Source organism: Bubalus kerabau, chromosome 10, assembly GCF_029407905.1.
Source record: "Bubalus kerabau isolate K-KA32 ecotype Philippines breed swamp buffalo chromosome 10, PCC_UOA_SB_1v2, whole genome shotgun sequence".
Lineage (NCBI taxonomy): Eukaryota > Metazoa > Chordata > Mammalia > Artiodactyla > Bovidae > Bubalus > Bubalus kerabau.
The window spans coordinates 23,181,274-23,193,563 of record NC_073633.1 but is presented as its reverse complement, the minus strand read 5'-3'; the positions used below and the strand labels follow the sequence as shown (position 1 = coordinate 23,193,563).

The following is a 12,290-nucleotide window of genomic DNA, read 5'->3' as shown; positions in this document are numbered from 1 at the left end:
CTGTCGCTAAGGAGAATGAAATAAACTGGTTGGCCAGGCCTGTGTCTCGGCTAACTGGAGGGTGAGGTCAGTCCATTCAAACTGTGTCAAATGGCAAGGGAGGAGGTCTTCTGAGGAAAATCATAGAACTTTCACCAGAAGAAGCTACAGAGTACTTACTGATAAACCAATAGATGTCCACACACCTATGCTGTGGTGTGTCATACGATAACTCATTTCTTCCATCACCCTTTCTTTAGTTGAAATACTACAAGGTTTTTTTCTTTTAGTACCAAATTTGGCTTTTAGTTGCTGTTGATCTACCAAAGGTTAAAATTGGGCTCTAACAGCCTGTCTAGTGATGAAGATCAGCTAATATGCACTCTTAACACATGTTAACCTGAAAAGCTATTTCATAACCCACCTTTTTACTCTTGTTTTTAAATTCTTCCAGAAAAAGTGTAATTTTTTTCTTTCCATAAGAGTTACCTGTCTGCCTTTGACTTAAATCTTATTTAGTCTTGTTTACCAAAGAACCTTGGCTTATTAGACCTTCTTTTTTTTTTAAGTTTTTGGTGTCTGCTTCTCTGTTTGATTCTATTTATAATCATAAAGGTGTGTTCTCAAGCCCTCTAACTAATAAACATTTCACTCATATGTCTTCTCCTTTCTCCTATAGCAGATATGAGAACACCTGCTAGTCTACTTACTTGCCAGTCTGTCACTTCCTGTTTAACTTATTATAGTTTTTTTCTGTTTTTTGCTTTTCAGGGTCACCATTGATATCCAGGGACTTTTGTCTCAGGTGTAAACCTAGTATTACAGTATGTAAAAGCTAAAATGGGCTTAAGAGATATTTAACTCAACTTTCTTTTTCCATTTTGCTTGAAGTTATTTTGATTATACCAACTTTGTTTTGGCTAGAATTTACATGTATAGCTTCTTTTTTTTTTTTTTTTAAACTTTAGGTTCTGTATCCTCATATTATACACTTGTGTGTATTGAAATCAGCACATAGGTAGACTTTAAAAATCTGCTCTGAAAATCTTTTGTTTTCATTAGTGCATTCACACTTAATAATTTAGTTACTTATATTTAGTTTGCTTTCTGTTTGTTCTATCTGTTCTAAATGCTTCTGTTGCCCTCTTTTGAATAGATTATTTTTTATCATCCCATATTTTCATTCTATTAGTTGTGAAGTTATGTTTTTATCCTTATTTTTTTAATTGTTATCCTAGAATAGGGGTTGGCATCTTTTTCTTTTAAGGGACACATAATAAACATTTTCAGTTTTATGGACTATATTGGTCTCTGTCATAATTGTTCAGTTCTGCCAGTACAGTACAAAAGCATCCATAGGTAATAGGTAACAGTGTAAATTGTAGAGGACTAGATGTAATCAACCAGACAAATGAGCACTGGTTTGAGATCAAAAATTGGGAGAATATTTTTGTCTTTAAAGTGAGATAGTGGAAGAGGAACTGTAAGAGTGATTCATAAAAAAAAAAAAAAAAGAACCTATCAGGAAGATTATAAGAAAAATATTTGTAATGTGAGGGCTGTTTTTAGAATGAGAGGATGGCCACCTTAGTCAAATGTTGCAGTGTGGTGTGTTAAGATGAGGTTTGAGAAAAAACCTTTGGATTTGACAGCTTTGTGGTCATTGGTGACATCTTTCAAAAACATTGGCAGTAGCTTGCTATGTGGAAAGAGTGGTAAGGGAGTGGAAAGTGGAAATATAGACCATCGATTCCCAAATGCTATTCTCTGGACCAGCAACAAAAGAATCGCTTTGTTTTCCCAACCTCAGAACCATTTTGAGGCTTAGAAATGTATATTTTTAAAATGTTTCCCAGATGATTCTGATAAACACTCATGGCTTGCTGTCAAGATGTATTTATGAGTGATTTTTAAAAAAACATTCTGGGGGGGAGTGTGCTGCACAGCTTGCGGGATCTTAGTTCTCCATCCAGGTATTGAACCTGGGCCCCCTGCAGTGAAAGCATGGGGTCTTAACCTCTGGACCACCAGCAAATTTACGAGTGACATTTTGAGAGAACCCCTTTTTTTCTAACACAAAGAAGTGACTGTGTAACAAAAAGAGATAACTGAATTGACATAAATGGGGCTCAAAATAAGGCAAACATTTCTATCTTGGAAAGAGAATGGAACACCGAGCAGTGAGTAGGGCTTATGGCTGGGAGCTTTCAGGGAATGCAGCTGAGGTTTTGGCCTTTTTGAGATAATGCAGAAATGTCACTGGAATTGGACTAATCGTTGGTAACCACGAGTCCAGGGTAGGTGGGGCTCCTCTATTGAAAACAGTATTTCTGAGTTTGGTTCTGGGGCTGCCATACTATTCACCTTTATAGGTGAGTTATGCAGTATCCTCGGAGAAGGCAATGGCACCCACTCCAGTATTCTTGCCTGGAAAATCCCATGGACGGAGGAGCCTGGTAGGCTACAGTCCATGAGGTCACTAAGAGTCGGACACGACTGAGCAACTTGACTTTCACTTTTCACTTTCATGCATTGGAGAAGGAAATGGCAACCCACTACAGTATTCTTGCCTGGAGAATCCCAGGGACGGGGGAGCCTGGTGGGCTGCAGTCTGTGGGGTCGCACAGGGTCGGACACGACTGATGGGGCTTAGCAGCAGCAGCATGCAGTATCCTGGAATAGTACAGGGAACAGCCTGTGTGACCATAAGGAGTAGCTTTGCTGCTTTCTGTTGCCAGAGGCCATAGTTTATATGAGGCTTTATTCTAGGAATTCAGGAGAACACAAACATAGCTTTCCAACTAAAAACCTCCTGGCTTAAAACATATCTGTGCTGTTACTGTAGGTCAGATCTCCTTGTTTGAATAGACCAACTGTAAGAAAAATATTTATGAGATAACTGGGAAAATTAAATGTCAGTCGTATTAAAAATATTAATTTAAAGGTTAATAGTATTGTAATAGTATTAATAGTATTGTGGTGGTGTTAAAAAAAGCAGTAAAATTGGGTTCTTAGTAAATGTTGTAATGAAAAACAAGTCGTCCATCAAAAAGTGTACCTATAAAGCTAAATTCTCAAACTAATTAAGTCATCTAATGCTGAGAAAAGTAAGAAAATCAACAATCATAAGAGCAGTTCACTCTGATCACATTAAAATATTATTCTGAAAAATATCCAGTTATGTATGATGTTTAAGGAGGTAAGTAAACAAGTATTATCTCTTAAAACAATTGCGAAATTTAAATTGAAAAAAGATTGGATGAATATGAAAATAAGATAATCCTTAGCAGTAAAACAATGTGATTACAAAAAACAACAACATGGTGTTTATGAATGGGAAGTCAGTAGGATGTCAGTTTTTTCCAATATTGATCTATAAAATCCATCAAAATGCCGAAAAGTTTTTTCATTGTAGTTGATAAACTGATATTTAAAATTTTTATGGTGGTACATAGTTAAACTAACATTAAAGAGGAACAAATTGAGGTGATATGCCCTCCAGATATAAAGCTATACTAATTAAGATAGGCTTACTGTTGGTAAATAGACTAGTGAGAAAGATTACAGAGCCCAGAACAGATTGATACTTATATGGAATTAGCCACATGGCAGAGGTAGCATTATGAGTCAGTGAGGAAAGATTAGAATCTTCATTGTGGTGCTGGTTCAGTGGCTAATCTGAATTTGATTTGAAAATAATTATGAGCCCTGTCTTACAACATACATGAAAATAAGTTATGTATGCATTAAAGACTTAAATAAGAAAAGCAAAATTTTGGTCTTTTAGGAGAAAATATAGGATAATAACTTTATATCCTTAGGATAAAGGAAGATTTAGAAAAACTATACCAGGAGATAATAGTATATAGGTTTTAGAGCCAGACTGCCTGCTTCAAATCTCAACTTTATCACATTTGGTCAAGTTATGTAAAATTTATGTGTTTTCTCTTTTGTAAAAATGATGATAAAAACAACCCTCAGGGATGACTTGGGAGTTTTAAATTAAATAATTCATGTGCAATGCTTTGAAAAATGACTAGTACAAATAAACACATAATAAAAGTTAACTGCAATTGCTAATGTTGCTTATTAAAAAAGAAATAGTAACCTGTAAAGGGTTGATAAATTTATCAAAAATATAACTTCTGTACAACAAAAGGCAACATGAACAAAATAGAAGGATAAGCTACTGAATGGTAGCAGATATTTGTCACTCATTCAACTAAAAATTGAATATATGGGATATATAAAAAACTCATTCAAATTAATAATGAGAAAACAAATCAAAAAGGGGAAATTGAATAAACAATCATAGCCCCAGTGGCAAATGATAGGATGTGTTACTACCCCTTCTCAGTGGTCATCAGGGAAATACAATTTGAAGTACGAAACATCTTTTTACATTTCTTACATTGGCAGAAACTCCAGTCTGACAGTACTGACTTTTGGTAAGGAGGCAGAGAAACACAAGCTCTTCCTAGGTGACTGCAGTAGTCAGTTGATACAACTACTACGGAGAGCATTTTGTTAGTATCTAGTATAGTTGGAGAAGGCAGTGGCACCCCACTCCAGTACTCTTGCCTGGAAAATACCATGGACGGAGGAGCCTGGTAGGCTGCAGTCCATGGGGTCGCAAAGAGTCGGACACGACTGAGGGACTTCACTTTCTCTTTTCACTTTCATGCATTGGAGAAGGAAATGGCAACCCACTCCAGTGTTCTTGCCTGGAGAATCCCAGGGACGGGGCAGCCTGGTGGGCTGCCGTCTATGGGGTCACACAGAGTCGGACACGACTGAGGTGACTTAGCAGCAGCAGCAGTATAGTTGAAGGATTCTCTTGTTGTTTTCTTGGTTATAACTCCATCTAGTTTAATTTCTGTTTATCTGATCTCATCTTTTTACTGTTTTTACTTTCACGAATTTTTGCTTTGTTGGTAACACTCTTTCTTGGTTTTGCTTTATCCATAAGAGCTTTTGGATATATGATGATTAGATTTATGTGATTGTTTTGTCCATCTTAATTCAGTGTTCAGTGAGGCTCTTTTTCATATGTAAAGAAAGAAGTTGATTCTGATCCCAGGTACCTACTCAGAAACATTTGAGATAGTAGAGGACAAATTAATTATTATTTTTACTTTTTGGGTTTTGAATTACTAATATAACAAAACATTGAAAAAATTTTGGCTGCTTTAGAAAGCATCCAGGTTTGGACAATATATGAAATATTGGGATCTCAGTTAGACTGTTTTCAAGAACTGTTCCTATTCTAAGAGAAGAGTTGGGATTTTTTGTTCTAAAAGATATAATCAACATAATTGTTAAGCCTCTTTTTTGTGTAATATGACTTCTTAGTGTTTCACATCTTTTATGTTGCAGTTTTTTTGCCATGAAAATGATTTGTGCAGTCCTGAACACATACCATCCATGCTGATGGGACAGGATCCAATATGAATATAAATGATGGAGGAAGACGACGCTTTGAGGATAATGAGCATACATTACGTATATATCCTGGGACAATTTCAGAAGAGACGATCTACTGTCCAATTCCTGCCAGAAAAAACTCCACGGCTGCTGAGGTGATTGACTCACTTATAAACAAGCTTCATCTTGACAAAACAAAATGTTACGTTCTAGCAGAGGTAAAAGAATTTGGTGGAGAAGAATGGATACTCAATCCAACAGACTGCCCAGTTCAGCGAATGATGTTATGGCCCCGCATGGCTCTGGAAAATCGCCTGAGTGGAGAGGACTACCGTTTTCTTCTGAGAGAAAAAAACCTCGATGGATCAATTCATTATGGTAGTCTTCAGTCATGGCTACGGGTAACAGAAGAACGTCGCAGGATGATGGAACGGGGTTTCCTTCCACAGCCTCAGCAGAAGGACTTTGACGATTTATGTAGCTTACCTGATTTGAATGAGAAAACTCTCTTAGAAAACCTACGAAATCGCTTTAAGCATGAAAAAATTTATACCTATGTTGGCAGTATTCTAATAGCTATTAACCCATTCAAGTTTCTTCCTATTTATAACCCCAAGTATGTCAAAATGTATGATAACCATCAATTGGGAAAACTTGAGCCTCACATTTATGCTGTGGCTGATGTAGCTTATCATGCCATGCTTCAGCGCAAAAAGAATCAGTGCATCGTTATTTCAGGAGAGAGCGGTTCTGGAAAGACTCAAAGCACGAACTTTCTTATTCATCACCTCACTGCCCTCAGTCAGAAAGGATTTGCCAGTGGAGTGGAACAAATTATTCTTGGCGCTGGACCAGTACTTGAGGTAAGTGTATAGAAATAATTTTTCTTACTCTTAAACATATCTTAAAAAAAATTAAAATTTGTTAGATGTGAGAAAATGGAATAAACTAAATAGAAGTATAGATATCATTTTTTAGTTACCAAGGAAAACTGGAAGATAGGGGACAGTGTGGAAGATTGAAAGATGTAACAGTGGCAGTATTTTTTCAAAGAGGAACTTTGGGCCATAGTGATGCAAAGGAAAGAGATAACTGGAGTCAGATATATCCCCCTGTAAAGGGAGATAGCAGGGGCAGGACTCCTGTGTGTAATTGACTATGGTAATGGGTAGTTGGGGAAAATATTCTTTTCAATATATTTTTGTCTTTGCAGCTTTAAAATCTGTGCCTAGGATTGAAATTCTAAGGGTTCATCTTTGAAAATACAGAGACTATGGGAAAAATTTTTTAGTTATGTTTTATAAGTAATATCATCAAGGGTAGAGAGGAAACAATACACTTTTTGTTTTAGAGCTTAAAGGAGAGTTAATATTACTTGTTTTGAAAGAGTTTTTGTGAGGTGCAATTGCACAGATTTAAAGTGTACAATTTGATAAATTTGTCATATGTGTATACTCATTAAACCACCAACACAGTCAAGATACTAAACATATCCATTATCCCTAAAATTTTCTCGTATCCTTTTGCCATGCCTCTTTCTCACTTCTCCTTCTCCTCTCATCTACAAGAAACCTCTTATGTGCTTTCTGTCATTGTAGGTTAGTTTGTACATTTTACAGTTATATAAAAATGGAATTGTGTAGTACGTGCTATTTTATGTTTGACTTCTCTCACATGGTATAGTTACTTTGTGTGTGTGTCAACAATCCCTTTTGCTAAGACAGTATTCCATATTGCATTGTATGGGTTTACCACACTTTGTTTATTCATTCATCTTTTGATGAACATGTAGGTTGTTTCCAGTTTTTGGTTATTATATGTAAAATAGTATGTTTTTGTGTGGACATAACCTGTTTTTTTTTCTTGGGTAAATAGCTAGGAGTGGAATGACTGGATCATATCATGTATGTTTTTGTATTTTAGTCGCTAAGTCCTGTCTGACTGTTTTGCCACCCCATGGACTGTGTAGCCCACCGGGCTCCTCAGTCCATGAATTTCCCAGGTAAGAATACTAGAACAAGTTGCCATTTCCTTCTCCAGGGAATGGTCCTGACCCAGGGATCGAACTGGCATCTCTTGCATTGGGAGGCAAATTCTTTACCACTGAGCCACCTGGCTAGCCTGGGTCCTATCATAGGTATATGTTTAACTTTTAAAGAAACTGCCAAACTTATGTATAAATTGTACATACTGTTTTACATTCCCACCAAGCAGTGTATACAGTTCATGTTATTCCATATCCTTGCTAACCTTTGATACAGTCATCCTTTCTAATTTTAGCCTTCAAATAGGTATACAGTGGTATCTCATGATTTTAATGTGTATTCTATAATACATTCATGATGTGAACACCTTTTCATGTGTTTATTTGCCACTTATATATCTTCTTTGGTCAAGTGTCTGTCAAAATCTATTGCCCAGCTTGTTATTGTTGTGTTTAGAGAGTTCTTTGTGTATGCTGCTAAGTCGCTTCAGTCGTGTCCGACTCTGTGCAATCCCATAGATGGCTGCCCACCAGGCTCCCCGGTCCCTGGGATTCTCCAGGCAAGAACACTGGAGTGGGTTGCCATTTCCTTCTCCAATGCATGAAAGTGAAAAGTGAAACTGAAGTCGCTCAGTCGTGTCCAACTCTTAGCGACCGCATGGACTGCAGCCTACCAGGCTCCTCCGTCCATGGGATTTTCCAGGCAAGAGTACTGGAGTGGGGTGCCATTGCCTTCTCCATTCTTTGTGTATACTGGGTGCAAATCTGTTATCAGACAGGTGTTCTGAAAATATATACACATCTTCTCCCAGATTTAACCCTCTCTTTTTTAGAATTTAAATTTTAAAATTTTCATAATGAAGTAGGTTGATTTACAGTGTTGTGTTAGTTTCTGGTATACTGGAAAGTGATTCAGTTATATATATCCCTGGTGGCTCAGATGGTAAAGAATCCACCTGTGATGCAGGAGACTCCTGGGTTCAATCCCTGGGTTGGGAAGATCCCCTAGAGGAGGCATGACAACCCACTCCAGTATTCTTGCCTGGAGAATCACATGGACAGTGGACCCTGGCGGGTTCCATGGGGTCGCACAGAGTCAGACACAACTGAGCGACTGAGCATGCACGCACACACACTTTTTTTCGAATTCTTTTCCATTATGGTTTTTTACAGGATATTGAATGTGATTCTTTATATATAATTATAAATCAGATAATCATATACATATTATAACCATATAATATGATTATACAGTAGGGCCTTGTTGTTTATCTGTTTTATATGTAGTACTGTGTTTCTGCTAACCCCAAAGTCCTAATTTGTCCCCCTTTCACCCCTTTTTCCCTTGGGTAACCATAAGTTTGTTTTCTATGTCTGTGAGTCTGTTTCTTAGCAGTGAAAAGCTTAAGAAAGAAAGAAATGCCTAGGACCAGATGGATTCACTGATGTATTCTACCAAACAATTAAAGAAGAATTAACACAAATCCTTCAAAATTCTTCCAAGAAATAGAACAAGAGGGAGGAAAAGTTTCTAATTTTACAAGGTCCAAAATATTTCACTGATACTAAAATTAGACAAAGACACCACAACATAAGAAAACTACAGACCAATATCCCTTGAAACAGAGAAATTCTTAAGGAAATACTAGCAAACAATTCAGCAAAATATGAAAGAAGTATTATGGTAAAGGAGGATTTATATTAAGGAATGAAAGATTGGTTAAACAATATAAAAATAAATGCAGTGTTAAACATTAGTAGACTAAAGGACAAAAGCTACACCATTATCTGAATAGATAGCAGTAAAAGCATTTGACAAAAACAACACCTTTTCATGATTAAAACAAGCAGACAGAAAAAAGACACTCTCAACAAACAATAAGAAGGAACTTTCTCAGTCTGATTAAGAACACCTATTTATAAAAATATAGGTTAAAAACATACTTAATAGTAATGCTTTGGTCAGAAAGAAGATACAGATGTCTGCTCTCACCATTTCTTTTTTCTTCTGTTTCTTTTATTGAAGTATAGTTGATTTGCAATGTTGTTTTAGTTTCTGGTTTACAACACAAAGTGATTCAGTTACATATATATACACACACACACATATGTACACATACTTTTTTCATATTCTTTTCCATTATAGGTTATTACAAGATACTGAATATAGTTAATTCCCTTTGCTATACAGTAGGACCTTGTTGTTTATCTGTTTATACATAATAGTGTATATCTGCTAAGCTCAAATTCCAATTAATCCCTCTCCAACCCCTTTCCCCTTTGGAAACCAAATATTTTCTATGTCTATGTCTGTGAGCCTGTTTGTTTCATAAATAAGTTTATTTGTGTCATATTTTAGATTCTACATATGAAATCTATGGAATTTTCTTTCTCTTTCTGATTTCACTTAGTATAAAACCTCTAGGTCCATCTATGTTGTTGCAGAAGGCATTATTTTATTCTTTTTTATGGCCAAGTATTGTTCCATTGTTTATGTATCAATTCAGTTCAGTCGCTCAGTCGTGTCCAACTCTTTGCAACTCCATGGACTGTGGCACGCAAGGCTTCCCTGTCCATCACCAACTCCTGGAACTTGCTTAAACTCATGTCCATCGAGTCAGTGATGCCATCCAGCCATCTCATCCTCTGTCGTCCCCTTCTCCTCCTGCTTTCAATCTTTCCCAGCATCAGGGTCTTTTCCAGTGAGTCAGTTCTTTGCATCAGGTGGTCAAACTATTGGAGTTTCAGCTTCAGCATCAGTCCGTCCAATGAATATTCAGGACTGATTTCCTTTACGATTGACTGGTTTGATCTCTTTGCAGTCCGAGGGACTCTAAAGAGTCTTCTCCAGTACCACAGTTCAAAAGCATCAATTCTTTGGCACTCAACTTTCTTTTTGGTCCAACTCTCACATCCAGACATGACCATAGCCTTGACTAGATGGACCTTTGTCATCTAAGTAATGTCTCTGCTTTTTAATACACTGTCTAGGTTTGTCATGGCTTTTCTTCCAAGGGTCAAGCATCTTTTAATTTAATGGCTGCAGTCACCATCTGCAGTGATTTTGGAGCCCAAGAAAATGAAGTCTGTCACTGTTTCCATTGTTTCCCCATCTATTTGTCATGAAGTGATAGGACCAGATGCCATGATCTTTGTTTTTTGAATGTTGAGTTTTAAGCCAGCTTTTTCACTCTCTTCTTTCACTTTCATTAAGAGGCTCTTTAGTTCTTTGCTTTTTGCCATAAGTGTGGTATTTTCTGCATAGCTGTGATTACTGATATTTCTCCCAGCAATCTTGATTCCAGCTTGTGCTTTATCCAGCCCTGCATTTCACATGACGTGCTCTGCATATAAGTTAAATAAGCAGGGTGACAATATACAGCTTTGACATGTTCCTTTCCCAATTTGGAACCAGTCCGTTGTTCCATGTCTGATTCTAACCATTTCTTCTTGATTTGCATACAGATGCCACATCTGTATCCATTCATCTGTCCATGGACATTTAGGTTGTTTCCATGTCTTGGCTCTTGTAAATAGTGCGGCTGTGAATATAGGGGTGCATGTATCTTTTCAAATTAGATTTTTCTCCTGATATATGCTGAACAGTGGGATTGGTGAATCATATGGCAGTCTACTTTTAATGGGAAAAAGGCTGCTATCAGTGAGTGATGACTTCTCATTAGGTCAAATAAAGATAGCCCTTTGAATGAAGTTTTCTAGGAAAATGCCAAATAGGTCAAATTGTGACGATTATCTGTGGGACAGGGCTTTGACTTTAACTCTATTCTGATCTTTCCAGTGGTTTTTATGTGAGACTGCTTTTTGAAAACTGTAATTGTAGGGCGTTGGTTTTCTTTTCAATGTGGAGCTAGGGAGAGGGAATTGGTAATCAGGTAAGTTAAAATGCCATCAGTGTTTGCTTTTCTTACTGAAATCCAGCTGTTTTCCTTGATTAAATATTATTCTTATAAGGGATTACTCTACGCCTTTCATTAACTTCCAGAATCATCAAAAAGTTGATTTTGACAATTTTTGTTAGTCTTATTTCTTTTATGAAGGGGAGAGGGATTTCAGAGACCTTTACCATTTTCTCTGATCTCATCCTTAGTAATCTTTCAAGAGACCTAAGTAATAAAATGTATTTTATATATTTACTCCTGTGGTTACTATTTCTGCTGTTTTCATTCCTTACATTGATCTGTATTTGAACATGGTATCATTTTCCTTCTGCACGAAGGATTTCCTTTGTTTCTTTTAGTGTGGGTTCACGTGTGATGAATATTTTCACATTTGTATATGTGAAATTGTCTTTTATTTGCTTTGTTTTTTAATATTTACTTTTAAAAGTAGAGATTAAAATTAAAAAATACCGTTACAGTAGAATTGTATAAATGATAAAACACACTAATTTGTGGTCATCTGTATGCAGTGTGGATGCAGAGTAGTTCTACTATTCTTGTAAAACTCCCTGATGCTTTTCCTTATTTTCACACTCTCTGCCCTTCCATACTCCCATTAACTTGTGGAGACAATTTGTTTGTTCTTCCTTCTTTTTTTTTTTAATGTCATATTAATGAAAACATACAGTATGTAATGTTTTAAGACTGCCTTCTTTCATTCAGCAGTATGTATTGAAGATTTCATTTAAGTTATTGAATATGTGAGTTCAACCGTGGGTTCTTAAATTTCAATTTTATTGAGATATAACTTGAAATAATATATAGCCACTTAAAATGTATGATTTAGTGATATTTGATAAATGCATATGCCAGGTAACCACCGTCATAGAATCAAGTTATAGAATATTTTCATTACCCCTTGTGTCCCTTTTCTAGACATTTCCCACTCCTACCCCATTCCCAGACAGCTTCTAATCTGCTGCTTGTTACTCTTGCTTTGCCTT

At 36.5% G+C, this 12,290-nt stretch overlaps 1 protein-coding gene across 10 annotated transcripts in view; it reads left to right on the top strand.

The window, feature by feature from the left end:
• MYO9A (myosin IXA) overlaps nucleotides 1-12,290 on the top strand; it is a 255,948-nt gene that overhangs the window by 59,883 nt on the left and 183,775 nt on the right. For all 10 annotated transcript variants that reach the window (XM_055536880.1, XM_055536869.1, XM_055536874.1 and 7 more), the window contains exon 2: nucleotides 5,356-6,266. In XM_055536880.1, coding sequence (XP_055392855.1) covers nucleotides 5,427-6,266 — 840 coding nt within the window. In that variant the 5' untranslated portion in view covers nucleotides 5,356-5,426. The remainder of the gene's footprint in view (nucleotides 1-5,355; nucleotides 6,267-12,290) is intronic.